At 47.7% G+C, this 18189-nt stretch overlaps 1 protein-coding gene across 2 annotated transcripts in view; it reads left to right on the plus strand.

Moving 5' to 3' along the window:
- The window catches only part of ADAMTS13 (ADAM metallopeptidase with thrombospondin type 1 motif 13), a 447185-nt gene that overhangs the window by 42864 nt on the left and 386132 nt on the right, over positions 1 to 18189 (plus strand). For both annotated transcript variants that reach the window (XM_069609349.1, XM_069609350.1), the window contains exon 2: positions 4535 to 4601. In XM_069609349.1, the coding sequence (XP_069465450.1) occupies positions 4535 to 4601 (67 nt within the window). The remainder of the gene's footprint in view (positions 1 to 4534; positions 4602 to 18189) is intronic.

Genomic DNA, 18189 nt, shown 5'->3' on the forward strand with positions numbered 1-18189 from the left:
TTCTTTTAATATTAAAATAAAAATGGATGAACAGTCTTGTGGCTTCTTAGGAGCTCATGTTCCATTGAGCCGTAACGTGTGGAAGGCGTAAAAGCCTTGAGCAAGGCTTTAACGCCTTCCATTCAAACCACGGCTCATTTTCAAATATTTGTATAGTACAGAGGAGGGGCGTAACACAACCTGCGTGTCTGCCGCCTTCCTTCCTTCCTCTCTGCATACAGATGCTCCAGGATTTGCGCCGGCATGGATTTTCATGGCACCACAAATGCTGGAGGTCCCCATAGGGTCCATTGTACATGGTGTCTGGCAAGCAGCGTGTGTGTACAGTTACAATGAAACGCATGGTAAGCAGTGTTCACAAGTGAAATTAAACCCTGCCCGACATGCAAGCATGTCGGGCAGGGTTTAAAAGTAATTGTGAGCACTGCTTGCTATGCAAGCATGGAAAGCAGTGCTCACAATTTCCAATTAAAAGTAAGCAATGCCTGCCATGTGAACATGCTAGGCAGAATTTGCTCACTTTGTACGGCGGAGTGCAAAAGTACAAGTCAAAAGACGGCATGTCATTCCTAAACAAATCTACCTCGGCGGGTGTGGATCACTATGCCCCCCCTGCTCTTGTATCTCAGGGCAATTGTGCACTGTGTTACTCCTAAGTTACTATACTATGGACACACTAACATAAGACACAAAAAAAACACATGAATCGATTCAACAATAGAAACACTTTTATTCGTACACAGCAATGCATGATGCAAACACTACTATAATGCAAAACTCGAATTACAGGCTTCTAATGCACTCAATCAAATAGCAACTCCAATCCACACCATTTCTCTCAAATCCACACCACACTTCACACTCTCTCTCTAAGACAATCCCTGTCTGATTACCCCATCTATCATGTCAGCCAAAGCTCTGTGTGAGTTTCTGTCCTAACTCCCCATGCACATGTCTTATTCTCAATACTCCCCTCTTGCTCTGTCTCTCCTCTCCAGCTAACTCTGCAAACAGCCAGTCAGTCAGGGACAGGCCTCTCCGTGGTCTCTCTCTGCCAGATCTATCTCATCAGCTCTCATCAGAATGCTTCCCCTTCTGCATATCAGCCAAAGCCATCTGATTCTGCTGCATCCAAACCACTTCCCAAAGTACATCCAATCACTCCCAAACGACTCTCAAAGTCATCTCTCCTCTCAATCTCTCCATCTCTCAGCGTGACCATCTCCATCTCCATCTAGAACTACCAAACTCCCAAAGCCTCACCTCTCATTATACTATTCAATGATGTATCCATAGTTACATGTCTCTCTAAGCTAAAATGCCACTCTGTCTATCTGTCAGCATTTCTAAATCTGAGCAGTGCCTAAAAGTCTGTGATGCATGTCTTGTACTTCTCAATTACTGCGTGTTCTGTGATCGTGACATTTCTACATCATATCTATACCATGGCCTTCTTCTGTCTGCGTACACCATCCTACCATCTCCTCATATTTCTCCATTCAAATCCATTCAAATCCCTCTATTCTGCATGTCTCTGTCTGTCAAAACACTTCCTGCATGGCCCCCACCATCTCTGCCTGCGAACACCAGCCAGGCTGATAATACCATGCCCTTGTCCGCTCTCTACTAAGGCAAAGGCAACCTCTTATCTCTGTCTGCTAAGAAACTGTTTACACATTCTTGGTACACTGTAACTCATAACATCTTTCGCAGTCTGTCGCGCTTCTCTTCTGTCTCAACGGAATGGCTTCAAAATGCCATAGGCCTCATGCCTTCTATTCTCGAATGTAGTGCCTAACGCATTCACTCGTTCTAAGCACTATCTATAATGCAGACTCAATGCATACTCATGCGTGTCTCTAAATGCATACATAATGCATAACATATCTCTACATGTCTCTACAAATATAACATGTGTCTCTACATGGCACTTCAAATATAAAAGGCCTCATTCTGTAGCAAATGCAAATGGCTACATAATATGTGGATAATCTAATGTCACTACTTCATGTCACTACTAGTAAGAATGATGGATAACTGATCCCTAAATGGGTAATGATTCACATCATTCCTCATGAGCAGGTAGTGTGCTAAAAAAACATTCTTGCCCCACTGATCAACCTCAAGCTCACAGTGTGATGGAATCATGATTAATGGAACAAGAACTGTTATTTGCCAGGAATTACATTCCCATCAGACTGTTATTGCGTCAAAAATCATGCCTCTTGCAGCTATTCTCATAGTAACCACTCCTCAATTGATGATCCAGTGCAAGAATGTGTGTTCATATACATTAGACAGTTGGTGTTCCGCTAATCATTCCCATGACTTATTATGGTACTAATCGTGCCCTTATCAGTCATTCTGATACTAACCCTTCCTCGTCAGGGTTATTGAGCCAGTAATCACGGGCAGTAGATAGATGCATTGTAAATAGTTATGTCTATATCAGTGACATGAGTTCAGTCTTTGGCTTCACATGCCTGTTCTCTCCATCCTGTAGTTCACATGAATGGTCCCTAAAAGAACTGTCCTATGATCCCAAGGAGGCTAGCTTGGTGGCTGTCTAGGAATCATTATGCACATTTCATTCTTCTTGCGTTTCGGCTCCTAAGAAAACTTGCCTTGTATAGCAGGAATGTAAATTGTGAGTGTGGAGTACCTGTCTCAGATACCAGTTGATTGGTTTTACAATTGAGTACACAGGAAGACTTTTAAAATCTTAATTAATGTATGATTGTGACCCGATGAGCATATAGATAGGTTATTATTTTATAAGGAACACGGTTAAGATATACACTATAAGATTCAGCAATACGAATATTGCAAATGGTAGTGCCATTTTCAAAACACAATTGCCATTTGAAAAACCCTGTTTACGCATTTGCACGCCTTCTCTCTACGCAGTGACAGTAAAAATCAGCATTTACTCACTAAGGTTCTGTAACTGGCCTCTTTCTTGTTCTTTCTGCTTCCATCTCCATTCCCACTGCTGTTGTAACTTGGTCAGTTTGGAATAGGCCTTTGCCCCCTGCACTGTTGCACACAGCCTATAGGTTTTGTCAGTGTGTCTTCAAAAATGGAGGTAACATTGCAGGCTCTTCTGTAGTCGGTTGGGCTTATTTTGTACCCTTAAACCCACATTGGACATTACAAGGTTGACTTTCCAAAACTTGAGTTTGCTCATGTTTTGTGAAGCCATTATCAAATATTGAACCTGCTCGGCTTACTTTGCTAAATCTTTAAGCAGGATGCCATAATCTGCACAGGATACACGCCGAGTCAGACGGGATACTGTTTGTACAAGTTTCCTCTGATGTAGGCAGGCTTCTCCTCTTTCGAGTTTGTGGAAAAATTATGTAAGCTTATTTGTGCCATGTACGACAAGTTTTAATTCACCATGCAATGTTGTTCCTGTTCAAAATGTGTGCACATACGGAAAACTCTATATGGATGCATGGATTCAATGTAGATTTATATTTCAGAACGTGTGTGCACAAACATTTTTGAGAGCATTGGTTGTTAAAAAAGTGGTACATGATGTTATGACAATGCCATACAATTCATTACCACAGCGTGTTAGCAGTCGCCCTCATCCATCAGCTACTGTGCCATCGGCTAATGTGCCAATACCAATGCTTCTATCAGTTATTGTGCCTGTCCCCATTCCTCATCAGAGTCATCCCCACTAGATTGCTATGTCCCGAGCAAACTGTGAGTGTGTCAGTAGAGCCTTCCCATCAGTTATTCTAAACTGGGGCAACCTCCACCAGTGCTGGTTTCACCCCAGTAGTTAATACAAACGCGAATTAGACAAGGTAAAGAAAAGTGTCCTCAATCTTCATGTCAGCATACATAATCTTTATTAATGTGTCTTCTTCGTCAATAGTGCTTGCGAGGTAGAGAAAAGCACCAGTGCGTTTTGGACAGTGAGTCCTTTATCTGGTCGGTATCTGGCATCAGGCGCAGCTTATATGATTGGGGGGCTTCCTGATGTATCGATGCTCTTTGGTGGAACACCTGGGGAGCCAACCACTATTTTTGCAATTTATGGAGCGGTATTCTCCCCACCACTAACCCACTCTCCTTTGCAATCTCTTCCCAACTAACAACACATACAGCAATCCCATTGCACACTGCCGCCTAATGCCTGCTAGTGCTCCTACCCATTCGCTGTGGAACTTGTACACCATTACCCCTACCACAGTTACACCCTATAAACCCCCATACTCTTGCAGTGGACCATCAAAGGTAACTAATCAAACTTGGGTTTCCCACTCCCAGGCGCCATCAGTAGAAAGCACCTAGAAACAAACCTGCTCACAAGAATACGGTACAACTGGCCCGCACCCACCAGAACATCAGGCTTCACACCTGTTGCTCACTCGCCTCTCACTAATCCAGCCTCCTCCTTCTCTTTCACTACCATGTGCCAAGAGGTCACTCAAAAAGGCAGGAGTTGCGCTATAGGAAACCACTTTACCTTCTGTGTCTTCCAGAAGTGATCTATAGTAATGTATTCTCTTTTTTTCAGAGCTTTTGGATGTCTCTTGATCCTGCAGATGTCCTCTCGTACTTTGGCCATCAGTCGCCATCGCAAGGTACAGTGTGTAACTGTTGTCACGGTTGAAAGATTTTCTTTGGTATCTTTAAAATGTACTTTGTTACATCTGAGCTTCTGAACATGAAATATCCAGGCTTCAGGTCAGTATTAACTTACACTACAACATTGACTACTTTTATAATGCCTTCTGCAAAGTGGATTGTTTCTAGGCTCTTTTATACGTAGTCTTATTACTCAAACCAGTGGGCAATCGGCAGGTGAATGGCTCATATCTGTGCAAGGCAGCCTCTTCGCCTGTTGATGATGATAATAATAGAACCTTTCAATGTTGCACTTCATGCCAACTCCTAATATAGGTCCAAATGAGTTCTCTGGAGTTGGTGAATCGTAGCACCTGATCTTAAAGTGCAGCACCTCTTGCCAGATCCATCCTATGTCTAAGCATTATGATAATAGGAGTTAAAATCAGTTCACGGGATTAGGCAGAAATTATACCTTAATATGTGGAGAAGCCATTCAGTGGCAGTATGGACTGTATATGTGTTCAAATATAACAGTGATTTAAGTCATTTGCCGAGATCTTTGCCTTGGAAATCTGTCAAAAGGTACAAATTGGAACACTACGGTAAGCCCTCCTAAAAGGTCATTCCCGCCTGAATATAAACCAAGAATGAGACACTTTCACAGAATAGCAGTCAGATAGATATATTTATTTAGCATCAACAAAGCACTTGAGCGGAGAGAGGCGATCACACATGTTTCGCTAAGACTATCTGTCTTCACAGAATATTTTGGTCCTTGTATACATCTTTTTAGCTGCATTAGCATGACATGTAAATAACACAGGGTCCTTGAAAGGCAACTCACTGACAGAGTGAACAGAAAGCTTGGTGAGTACAAATAGTTAAATACAAATAGACATGCAAGGGGAGGCTGACTATGCATTCTTTCCTATCCTTGGCTTGAGCTCAGGGGGAAGGGTCATCACATGCTGGTATTTGTGCGTGCTATTTTGACTGCAGCTATTTCCTAGCTTGAGAGCAGTGCCTGCCACTTAAAACAAGCACACACACAAGTCGTTTGAGTTGCTGTTTGAGGACCAAAGCAAAACTGTTGTGTCACATTATAACAGAGAAAAAGACATGTATATTTCCACAAACTGCACTTTATGCATCAGTTCTACTATACGTGGTATCTTATAAGCACGAGTTCTGATACACAGGTTGGAAAGGGAAAGAGACTCAGTACTAATGTCAATAGCCATTATTTCTTGTATTGCTACATCTTGCATTTTCAATGCATTATTAACCGATAATGATGAAACGGGAGGTATGAGCAACGGGGAAAGTGCCTGGCAGCAAACAGGTAGACTATGTAGAAGAAAACAGGCCCCTAAGAAAAATAAGAGAACTATCATTAAGAAAGCACCAATTTCCAGCAAAAAGAGCTAATGGTGCACCAAAAGGAGCTAGTAAGGTCCCATGTGCCAGTGGGCATGTGGGCCTGTTCAGCAATACAATGTAGCTTCTTTATTGCTTCGCAAACAGAAGTGGAGGTGTCGGGAACATAGAGACAGCAATTTACTCCTAGGATTTTGCATACACCTCCCTTTTGTGCAAGTATCATATCTAAAACCAAACTATTTTGCAAAGCTACAGGGTGTTCTGCCTGTAATTCTACAGTGATACTACTCAATATTTTAGTGGTGTCATTAATATTTGCTTCTAACAATCTAGCCAGGTGACAGATATCCCTAGAGTTTATGGCACAGCCAGACCAGGTGATGATTGCTTTAATGAGATTGCTAAATACCTGTGCACCAGTATCGTCCTGAATAACAGTTCTGTGATGGTTGGTAGGGTTGTCAACAACAGGGGGCCTAATAGATACGGCTGGAAATACGAATCCTAAATGGCAGTGACCACTCCAATGTGGATGTAGCCACGTGTAAACGTTAAGCCCACAAATCAAATACGCCGAATCGCGACATAAAAGGGAGCATCAGTGTCCTCTCTAGGAATGGTAAGTGTCATACTGCAGTTGTCGCTATAGGTATTTATAATCATTGTTCGTAATACAAACGGCTGCCGTTATGTTGGAGGACCGGAGATGCAGGGAAGGGATGGAAAATGAATGAGGGTTATTATCCAATAGCTGTGTAGTAGGTAGAACCGGGGCTGCTGCAGTCACTAGGGCAGCCTGGGAGGAAAAAGGAGTAAACACATCTGACAAAGGGAAAGTAGCATTTGGGAGAATAACAAATTTACAGGCTCCTTTGCGCAGCACCTGCTGTTATAATTCACCATACAAGAAGGAGGAGGAATGGGAGGCATAGTGGATTTTAGCTATTCCCTGGGCTATTCCTTTAAATGTAGTTATACTTTCTATACATAATATAGCCATGTGTAAAGCATAACATGAAGCAAAGAATGGGAGGGGCAACTGTTGCAGTGAGAGCGCTTTGTCTACAAAAGCAGGAAACTGTAAGCATACATAGCAATTGCTGCGTTGAACCATCTTGCGTGTATTGTGCATAAGGGTAACTAACACATTTCTGCTTGTTAATTCACAATGATAATGCTGATCAGGAGGCAAAGTTGCCATCATAACATTAGGAGAGGGAACAGGTGTAGAGTTTATCAAAAGGGGCCAGTACAAATCACATAATACAAAAGCGCCAAGTAGTAGAAGCAGGATCCAAAAACATAAAGACAGAAAGCACAATCTCGAATTATACCTTTTTCTGTCAGTACGTAATATATCGTTTTTGTAGGGCAATTGTTTGTTGTCATGAGGCAAACAATGGAGCGGCATGGCCAGTATATGCATAGCAGCGGCAAATATATATTTCTGGCGTATCCAAAATGCCTCACCCCAAGGTAGTCCTTTAAAGATGAGGGTCTTGACCACCATGGTAGCAGCTTTATCCAGAGAGTGTTTCTAAATAATCCATTTGTACAAGGTTTTCTTGGTCTCAGATCATAACATGGCCCCTCTGTTGGAGAAAACAATCCACATCCCTTTTTCCCAGGAGATGTTTCTTCAGAAGAAAAGACAAGTGGTGTAGCAGCACAGCCGTCTTTACGCTGTTCGTGTGGCAGGAGGGTTAGAGGTGCTTTCTTCACATGGCTGGCATGAATCCAGTGTCTGTGGCCGTCACATTCGACTGCTGTTTGTGTTGCACCGGCCCTTTCCACCTGGGTTGCAGACCAGAGGTACGTTGAAAGTTCTTAGTCAGCACCCAGTCTCCAGGCACAATTGTGTCCCGGCCCCTTCAAGGGCTGCGGTAGACAGTCTTTGACCTGTTCATGAATAATGGACAGTGCTTTGGTAAACTCCTTACAATAGTCAATCAGCATAGTATAAGGCACATCAGACAGTTTTTGTTGGGTGAGGTATGCCCCACGCATTGGCTGTGTGGCCCATAACAAAGTCATAGGGGGTCAAACACACTCCGGAATGTGCAACAATTCTCATAGAGAATAAAGCTAAATGTAAGTAATCCACACAGCTTAAATTGCTACTTGCACAAACTTTAGATAGTTTGTTTTTTAGTGTGGCATTACAAAGTTTCACTAAACCTGCCACCTGTGCGTGATAAATTGCATGACACGTTGCCTTATGCCGAATGCCTGACATACCAGGCCCATTGTTTTATTGACAAAATGAACCACATTATCGCTTCATATTGAGCGGCGCAGACCACATCTTGGAAAATATTCTTTCGCAAGGGTTTTGGCTGTACTCAGTGCAGTGTTATCGCTCAAGGGAAATTCCTTTACCCATTTACTGAACATATAGACAATTACCAAAACATACTTGTACTTCTGACAATGAGGGATGTCTTGTACTTCTCAATTACTGCGTGTTCTGTGATCGTGACATTTCTACATCATATCTATACCATGGCCTTCTTCTGTCTGCGTACACCATCCTACCATCTCCTCATATTTCTCCATTCAAATCCATTCAAATCCCTCTATTCTGCATGTCTCTGTCTGTCAAAGCACTTCCTGCATGGCCCCCACCATCTCTGCTTGCGAACACCAGCCAGGCTGATAATACCATGCCCTTGTCCGCTCTCTACTAAGGCAAAGGCAACCTCTTATCTCTGTCTGCTAAGAAACTGTTTACACATTCTTGGTACACTGTAACTCATAACATCTTTCGCAGTCTGTGGCGCTTCTCTTCTGTCTCAACGGAATGGCTTCAAAATGCCATAGGCCTCATGCCTTCTATTCTCAAATGTAGTGCCTAACGCATTCACTCGTTCTAAGCACTATCTATAATGCAGACTAAATGCATACATAATACATAACATATCTCTACATGTCTCTACAAATATACCATGTGTCTCTACATGGCACTTCAAATATAAAAGGCCTCATTCTGTAGCAAATGCAAATGGCTACATAATATGTGGATAGTCTAATGTCACTACTTCATGTCACTACTAGTAAGAATGATGGATAACTGATCCCTAAATGGGTAATGATTCACATCATTCCTCATGAGCAGGTAGTGTGCTAAAAAAACATTCTTGCCCCACTGATCAACCTCAAGCTCACAGTGAACTCTATGAAGTCCATTTGTAGGATTTCAAAGTAGAAATCTGGGGCACCAAAATAACCCCTTGGCGCTTCTCCTGCTTTCCCAACATTATGTGTGGCGCATATAATGCAATATTTACAGAACGCTATTGCTGCTTTGCGAATATTTGGATTGCTCCAAAGTGTCGTTAATAATTTAATCATACTGCCCCTTTGTGAGCCTCTCCATGGGCGACTGATATCATCATGGGTCCGTATTTGTTGGGCAACATCCATCTCCCCTTATTTTCCCTGTCCACCCAACACCCACCCTCAAAAACTGCATCAATCTCCCATTGTTTCAATTCCTGACAGGTAGCACCTGCTTGAATACTGACAATCATGTCAAATGTATTCTCAAAAGGGGGATGGTCTGTTGTGCCTGGGCAGGAAACATAGGTGAGAGAGTAAGGGGCTTGGGCAGTTGTATTTGCAATTGCATCCACAAAGGAATTGGGCCTCATTAAGACCCTAGCGGCCGCGGTATAAATGGTGCCGGTAAGGTACCGGCACCGTTCATACTGGGCCACCACATTACGGGTTTGCTTGCGGGTGGCGGTATGCACCTCTGGTCTGGCCAGACGTGCATACCAGCACCCGCAAGCAGACCAGGATGCTAACAACTGACCCGTCATTAACTGGTCCGTTGTTAGCATCCTCCCCATTCCCATCGAGCACTCTGGGGGCTCAATGGGAATGGGGACGTACCGGGTCCGGGTCCCGAAAATGGGAATTACCGGGCCTGAAAAGTCAGAATGGCCCGGTAATTCCCTTTTTTCGGGACCCAGACACGAGTTTGGAGGTAGCCATGACGGTAATGACGGCATAGCTACCTCCAAACTCGTAATGAGGCCCATTACCTTTGCCCACGTGCTCAGTTATTCTCTTATGTGCGCTGCATTTTACAATAGCAAGATGGCTTGGCAAGGCCAGTGAATTAAGAAATGTGTGAATAAGATTGCCATGTTGAATGTTGGTGCCATGAGAGGTAAGAAAGCTGCGTTCCATCCAGAGCCTCCCAAAAAATGGGCAACCCCAAATGCATATTGGCTATCAGTGTAAATGTTTACTGCAAGTCCAGAGCTGAGACTACATGATCTGGTTAGCACTATAATTTGAGCCACTTGTGCTGAATGCTGAGGTATTGCACAGGTTTCCTCAACTGTTTTTAATGTAGTTATGGCATAAGCTCTCTTTGTTGAGCCTGAGCGGGATTGAGCAGTCGCCCGTAGGCCTGTGTGGCCTGCTGTGAGGCTGCCTTCCAGGCCCCGTTGGGCCTTCAGTAAGTTTATTCAGGCACTGTGTGTTGTTTTTTTGCACTCCGTGCATGTTGTGCTGCCCCCTGCCCCCTCCCTTCACTGCACTTCCTGGTCCTCCTCGACCCGCCCCCTTCCCGCCTCCCTGACTGCCCACACCCCCCCTCCCCTCCCCTTCCTCTCCTCCTGCCTTAAATCCCACCCCCTGGGCAGCCCCCCTGCCCGGCAGCCCCCTCGGCTAAGGGCCCCTAGGCAAAGGGAAGCTCCTAAGGCTGCGGCTCCCTGTGTCTGCAGGTGTCCGCAGGGGACGCCAGGCGCCGGTCCGCCATTCTTTCTGGTTAGCTCCACCTGCTCGCCCAGCCCAACAATCTACACCTTTCCTTTCCTTTTCACTCACATGGTTTCTACACTTCAGTGTGTATCGCTAATTGTGGTAAACTAGGGCTTTTTCTCCCCTCGCAGGACTCTCAAACTTAGGTGGCCTCTACACTGGGTACCTAATTCGTATTTACTGTGTTACTGTTGCTCTGTAATTGTGGTAAACTAGGGCTTTTTCTCCCCTCACAGGACTCTCAAACTTAGGTGGCCTCTACACTGGGTACCTAATTCGTATTTACTGTGTTACTGTTGCTCTGTAATTGTGGTAAACTAGGGCTTGCCGCTTCACTCCTGTCAGCTTGCTCTCGTCAGTCTTCCCCCCCACTCCCTCCTTATTCCATGGTGCTCTCTATAACTGCTTCTCCATTGACTATCCTGCTCTCCTCACTAAATCTGGTAGGAAAAAGTTTAAAAAGGATATCCTGGTCTCCAACCCAGGCCTCCCTATCGCTGACACCTATACTAGTGCCTCCTCCAAGGAAACTCTTATTGGCATCCTCTTTTTCGTGCCTTCCCCTGACCAATGGACCCTTCATATGGTCTCGGTGCTCTCTCCCTTCTCCTCTTCTCCCATCAATGGTGGCACCCGTTGGGATGTCCTCTTGGCCCCCTTCCACTCCTCTAAGGCCATCATTAATGTCTACGCTAATGGGACCGTCTTGGTCCAAGGCCCTCAGGCCAACCTCCACCTCTTTGATAGACGCTTCCCGCGCCTCATCAACTTCCTTTCCTCTCCTGCTGTCCCCTCTTCTCTGTCCTCGGCTACCTTGTCTCCACCCTCTCACCCTGCCCTCTCTCATGCTCCTTCCTCTTCACCTCCACAGGGCGTACCTCTGATCTGTACCCCTCCCCGGAAGTCCTTTAAGGATGGCAACCTTCTCCTCATTGCCACTCTCAACTCTCGCTCTGCCGTCAAACATTCCTCTGATATCTGTCGCCTTCTTGAGGAACTGGACCTTGACATCCTCGGTCTCACTGAGACATGGTTCACGGCCAGCTCTGTCGCCAGCTTTGACACACTCCTACCTGACGGTTACAAGATCCTCTCCTTGCCCAGGCCCAACCGTGCTGGGGGGGTGTGGCCCTTATCTTCCCTGAGTGGATTCCTGCCACTGTCACCCCTATGCAGACCTACTCCTCCTTTGAATGCCTTGTCTGCTGACTCTCTCTCTCTCCTAGCCGTTCCCTTACCGTGGCTACTATCTATCGGCCACCTGGTCAAATGTCCTCCTTCCTCTCTGAGTGGGCTGACCTCTCCTCCTCACTCCTGTCCTCAACCACTCAACTGCTCTTTCTTGGAGACTTCAATATCCACCTTGATGCCTCCTGTCCTCCCTCTGGACTCTTTCACGACCTCTGCGACTCTCTCTCACTCTCTATTCTCCCGTCTGGGCCGACCCATTATCCAGGGCACACTCTTGATGCTCTGATCTCTTCTGACCTTCCCCTCTCTGTCCCTCTCTCCACTCCTCTCTCCTGGAGTGATCACTTTCTCCTATCCTCCCACCTCACCTTCCCTACCCCACAGGCAAAGCCACCCTCATCACTGCCACTCACCTTCGCCATCATCTGACCCATGAAGCGCGTGTCAGTTGAGGCTTTCGCTTCCACCTTCTCGCCCCCCCTCCCTCTTCGCCTGACTCCCACCCTGACACAGCCCTCTCCACTCTCCACTCTGCTATATCTGATACCCTTGATATCCTTGCCCCTGTCATGAGAATCCGCCTGAAGCCCAAAGCCAAATGTAACTCCTGGTACGACTCGGATCTCGTCACCCTTAAACGCAAGTGCAGGGCGGCAGAGAGGAAATGTTCATCCTCTGACAAACTGGCCTGCCGCCTGCTCCAAAGGCAATACCGGCTCTCTGTTCTCACTAAGAAGAGAGCCCTTATCCAAGCCAGCATCTCTGCGGCATCTAACAATTCGGCCGAACTCTTTAAAATCTGCAAGGAGCTGGCCAATCCTGCTGCAGTCTCCACCTCTCTTGTCCCCTAACAGGCCCTCTGCATGGCACTGGCCTCTCACTTCATTTCAAAAACTCAGGACATCCTGTCCTCACTCTCCTCCTATCACCTCCCCTCCTCTATTCCCTGCTCTCCCTCTGGCCCTTCTGCAGCCACCCCTCCTCCCTCCTTTTCTGCCTTTCCCCTTTTTTCTGCTGACGAGGTTTCGAGACAAGTCCGATCTATGAAAGTCTCGTCAAAACAGGTCCACCCCTGTTCCTCCAAAACGATCAAGGACCACATCGACTCCCTGGCGCCTGCCCTGGCTGACTTCTGCAATCACTCCTTCGCCTCTGGAGTCTTCCCATCCTCCCTCAAGCACTCCCTTGTGCACCCCCTTCTTAAGAAACCCTCTTCCGACCCCTCCTGCCCAGCTAACTATCGCCCAATCTCTATCACTCCCTTCCTGGGCTAGCTCCTGGAGAAACTGGCCATCTCCCAGCTTAATCTCCATGCTGAATCTGTTGGTAGTCTTCATGACCATCAGTCTGGCCTCAGAGATGCCAGAAGCACGAAAACTGCTCTCCTGAACATCCGTGAGGACCTGCTCTCAAACCTTGACTCTAACACCCTTTGTGTTCTCATTTTGCTCAACCTCTCTTCTGCCTTGGACACTGTCAACCACACCATCCTGCTCAACCGTCTCCGTGATAACCTGGGTATCACTGGTCAGGCTCTGGCGTGGCTGACCTCCTTCCTCTCCAGTCGGCCCTCTCAGGTCCAACTGGGTCCCTTCCTCTCTGACATCTTTTTCTCTACCCGTGGTGTCCCCCAGGGATCTAACCTCTCCTCCTGGCTGTTCAACCAGTACCTGGCACTTCTTGCTCACCGCATTGCCGCTCTCTGTCCCAACTTTCAGTGCTATACGGATGATACCCAGCTCATTTTCAGGTTACCCTCGGCCTCCTCTTCCCCTTCCCTCATCTCTGACTGTCTTTCTGCTATCCAGGAATGGTGTGCCACCAACGACCTCTGCCTTAATGCCAGTAAGACTGAGATTCTACTTATCAGCACACCCACTCCATCCTTCCCTGCAGCTCTCTGGCCGGCCTCCCTTGGAACTCTTCCTGCTCCTACCTGCAAGGCAAAAAACCTCAGGGTCATCTTCGACGCCACACTCTCTTTCTCTCCTCACATATCTGACGTCTCTAAGAAGTCACACTACCAGCTACACTTCCTCAGAGGTATCCTTCCTTTCCTCTACTTCCCCCAGAAGCTCACTGTCTCCAGAGCCATGGTTCTCTCGAAGCTGGACTACTGTAACAGCCTCTATCTAAATCTTCCTTCCTCTACTCTCCGCCCTTTGCAACTCATCCAGAACAGGACTGCGAGACTTGTCCTTGGCCTCAAGCCCGGGGACCATATCTCTCCAGGACTGAAATCACTACACTGGCTCCCAGTGGCTGCGAGGATTAAGTTCAAAACCCTCTGCATTGTCCACAAGGCCTTCTGGGGCCTTGGGCCAAAATACCTTCAACTCTCTCTTCCTAAATATCTTCCTTCTCGAGCCCTTCGCTCATCCACCTCCAACTACCGCAGGGTCAGCCGCTTCTCCAAGCAACAAGCTGGGGGTAGATCTCTCTCCGCAGCAGGGGCCTCACTCTGGAACAGCCTTCCTGCCTCCCTGAAACTTGAGGAGAACCATCTCCGGTTCCGGAAGCACCTCAAAACCTTCCTCTTTGCCTCCGCTTTCTCTCCCTCTCTCCCCTGCTAAAATCACTGAACCTGCACTGAATCTGCAACTGGGCCACTCACCAATCTCGGTCCTTGGCCAAGCCACTCCTCCCTGCACTGCCCACCTGCACTACGGGACTGTCTCTGTATCCTACAGCCCCTTCTCCCGGCACTTACCTTGCACTTGCCACCAGCTGGCCCTATTATTTATCTTGTATTCTACTAACCATGTACTGCCCTTTCCCCTCTCCCCTTCCCCTGCACTTTTCCCAGTCCCCCTACCCTTGCACTTGTGCGATCTGAATGACACCTGGCCTAGTAGGATTGTTGTCTGTCTCCCCTTGTTCTCACCCCCCTGCCTCGTCGCGCCTTGAAACACTTGTGTATAGGCGCGTTACAAATGCCATGTCATATCATAAGCTGTGCTGGACGAGCCAACAGGTAGTTTGAAACAAGAGCCATCAACATATAAAATGCCATCAGGCTTTTCTAAAGGAAAATCATTCAGATCAACCCGTCCCTTCGTCTCCTCGTCTGTTATTAGTATATAGTCAGGCAAGACATCTAGGTCATCATAAGGTAGGGGCAAGGAGGTGGAAGTGTAAGGCACACTTAAGACCTGCGCATATCAGAACTGCGTGCAAAAGGCATGGAGGCCTTAGAGCTGTAGCAAGGAGCGTCCAGCCCAGCAAAGGGCACAACCAATGACTGTTCTCAATGTAATGCTCTATTTGGAATGACGTCATGGGTCATAAACTATTGTCTTTATGCGGAAAATACGATTTTATTTTTCTTCAGTAAATGCAATGCCCTTTATGAAATACATGCCCTTAATATAACTGTTTCTGCTCTTACTAGACCACAGTAAAGGCAGTGCTGTGCCTTCTGCTTCCACATGGACTGGGGCTAAATATGTTCAACTGTCTTTTGCAAATCTGTCTAACACCAAGGAAAGTGTACACACAATGATGCTGTGGTCACCAAGTAAGGATAATCACATGTTTCTGTAGCAATTTATCCCAAAGACAGGGTTGCAGGGCCATGGTGCTGTGGGTTGCAGATCACTAAGACACTCCCTTTGGTTGACTCCATAATTTGACCAGGAAAGATCTCAGATTTATTGAATGCCTGGTGGCAGGGGATACAGCCAGGACCAAAAGAAGAATTCTGTCATATGGAATTGGCAGGCCTCTAATGCGATATTGCACGTTAACATGAAGATAAAGGATTACTCGGGCATCACAGAGCCAGGCTAGATATCCAGCATCACAGGGGGTTGAGAGAGCAGAGGTGGACTGGCCAATCTAGACTCGGAGGGGAAATTACCCCTTTCATAATGTATAGGCCAGCAAATCTTTGTTTATAGTGTGCTGCTGTAGGGTTGTCTTTTTGTTCAAGTGCAGGGTTGCTGTGATTTTGCTCAGTAAAGAGAGGCAGGTGGAGCTTGGATCTCAGAGCGGTAGACAGGCCCAAATGAACTCATACCTACATCACTCACTGTCCAATTCATCCCAATGCTTCCCCTCTGCAGACTGCACCCCCTGGTCAAGTCAAAGCCCCTCGCTTCTCTGGTTAGAATTGCTTTATGGACCGTGAAGTGCCACCCTGCCTCTCCTCCGCATCAGCCAACATAGCACTAGGCTGCCATTACCCCTCTCGTGATCTCTTCTTCCTCCAGCACTGCTCTGTCTGTGGGATAGGGTCGCTTCCTGGTGAACCTTCACCCTTTAGAGTCCTAATGGCATAGCATGGGCCGTGCCTGTGCAGGAGGCTTCCCCTATCAGACACCTTCCCTGATGAGAGAGCGCCTCACCACCGGAAGAGAAGCTGCGAAGCAGGAGGAAGCTTGCAGTGCTCGAGTTCTGTTGCACTGACAGTGTACCTCCGGTGTCGGATCACACTGCTGGTTACTGTGGCCCTAGACCGGACCCTGCTGGAGGAAGCACACCCTGCAGATGACTGGTAACGTCCAGACTACTTCTGAAGGATGCTTACACTGCTGGGCTTCCGGAACCCCAACAAGAAAGTGCTGGAGCAAGCTCACACTGCTCCAATCTATACCACTGAATAGGCTTGTGGAGAGAAGCTCACACTGCTGGGATTCCGTAACCCCGTCAGGAAAGTGCCCCGACAGGAAAGTGCTGGAGCAAGCTCACACTGCTGGGAATCCGGAACCCCAACAAGAAAGTGCTGGAGCAAGCTCACACTGCTCCAATCTATACCACTGAATCGGCTGGTGGAGGGAAGCTCACACTGCTGGGATTCCGGAACCCCGTAAGGAAAGTACCACGTCAGGAAAGTGCCCCGACAGGAAAGTGCTGGAGCAAGCTCACACTGCTGGGAATCCGGAACCCCGACAGGAAAGTGCTGGAGCAAGCTCACACTGCTGGGATTCCTTCCAGAACCCCATCAGGAAAGTGCTGGAGCACGCTCACGCTGCTGGGATTCCGGAACCCCATCAGGAAAGTGCTGGAGCATGCTCACGCTGCTGGGATTCCGGAACCTCGTCAGGAAAGTGCTGGAGCAAGCTCACACTGCTGGGATTCCTTCCAGAACCCCATCAGGAAAGTGCTGGAGCACGCTCACGCTGCTGGGATTCCGGAACCCCATCAGGAAAGTGCTGGAGCATGCTCACGCACCTGGGATTCCAGAACCTCGTCAGGAAAGTGCTGGAGCAAGCTCACACTGCTGGGATTCCTTCCAGAACCTCATCAGGAAAGTGCTGGAGCACGCTCACGCTGCTGAGATTCCGGAACCCCATCAGGAAAGTGCTGGAGCAAGCTCACGCTCCTGGGATTCCGGAACCCCGACAGGAAAGTGCTGGAGCAAGCTCACACTGCTGGGATTCCTTCCAGAACCCCATCAGGAAAGTGCTGGAGCACGCTCACGCTGCTGGGATTCCGGAACCCCATCAGGAAAGTGCTGGAGCATGCTCACGCTGCTGGGATTCCGGAACCCTTTCAGGAAAGTGCTGGAGCATGCTCACGCTGCTGGGATTCCGGAACCCTTTCAGGAAAGTGCTGGAGCATGCTCACGCTGCTGGGATTTCGGAACCCTGACAGGAAAGTGCTGGAGCAACCTCACACTGCTGGGATTCCTTACAGAACCTCATCAGGAAAGTGCTGGAGCACGCTCACGCTGCTGGAATTCCGGAACCCCATCAGGAAACTGCTGGAGAAAGCTCACGATGCTGGGAATCCGGAACCCCGACAGGAAAGTGCTGGAGCAAGCTCACCCTGCTGGGATTCCGGAACCCCATCAGGAAAGTGCTGGAGCAAGCTCACACTGCTGGGATTCCTTCCAGAAACCCAACAGGAAAGTGCTGGAGCAAGCTCACGCTGCTGGGAATCCGTAACCCCATCAGGAAAGTGCTGGAGCATGCTCACACTGCTGGGATTCTGGAACCCCATCAGGAAAGTGCTGGAGCAAGCTCACGCTGCTGGGATTCCTTCCAGAACCCCATCAGGAAAGTGCAGGAGCACGCTCACGCTGCTGGGATTCCGGAACCCCATCAGGAAAGTGCTGGAGCATGCTCACGCTGCTGGGATTCCGGAACCCCATCAGGAAAGTGCTGGAGCATGCTCACGCTGCTGGGATTCCGGAACCCCATCAGGAAAGTGCTGGAGCATGCTCACGCTGCTGGGATTCCGGAACCCCATCAGGAAAGTGCTGGAGCATGCTCACGCTGCTGGGATTTCGGAACCCCGACAGGAAAGTGCTGGAGC

This window comes from Ambystoma mexicanum, chromosome 8, assembly GCF_040938575.1.
Source record: "Ambystoma mexicanum isolate Mex_15411 chromosome 8, UKY_AmexF1_1, whole genome shotgun sequence".
NCBI lineage: Eukaryota > Metazoa > Chordata > Amphibia > Caudata > Ambystomatidae > Ambystoma > Ambystoma mexicanum.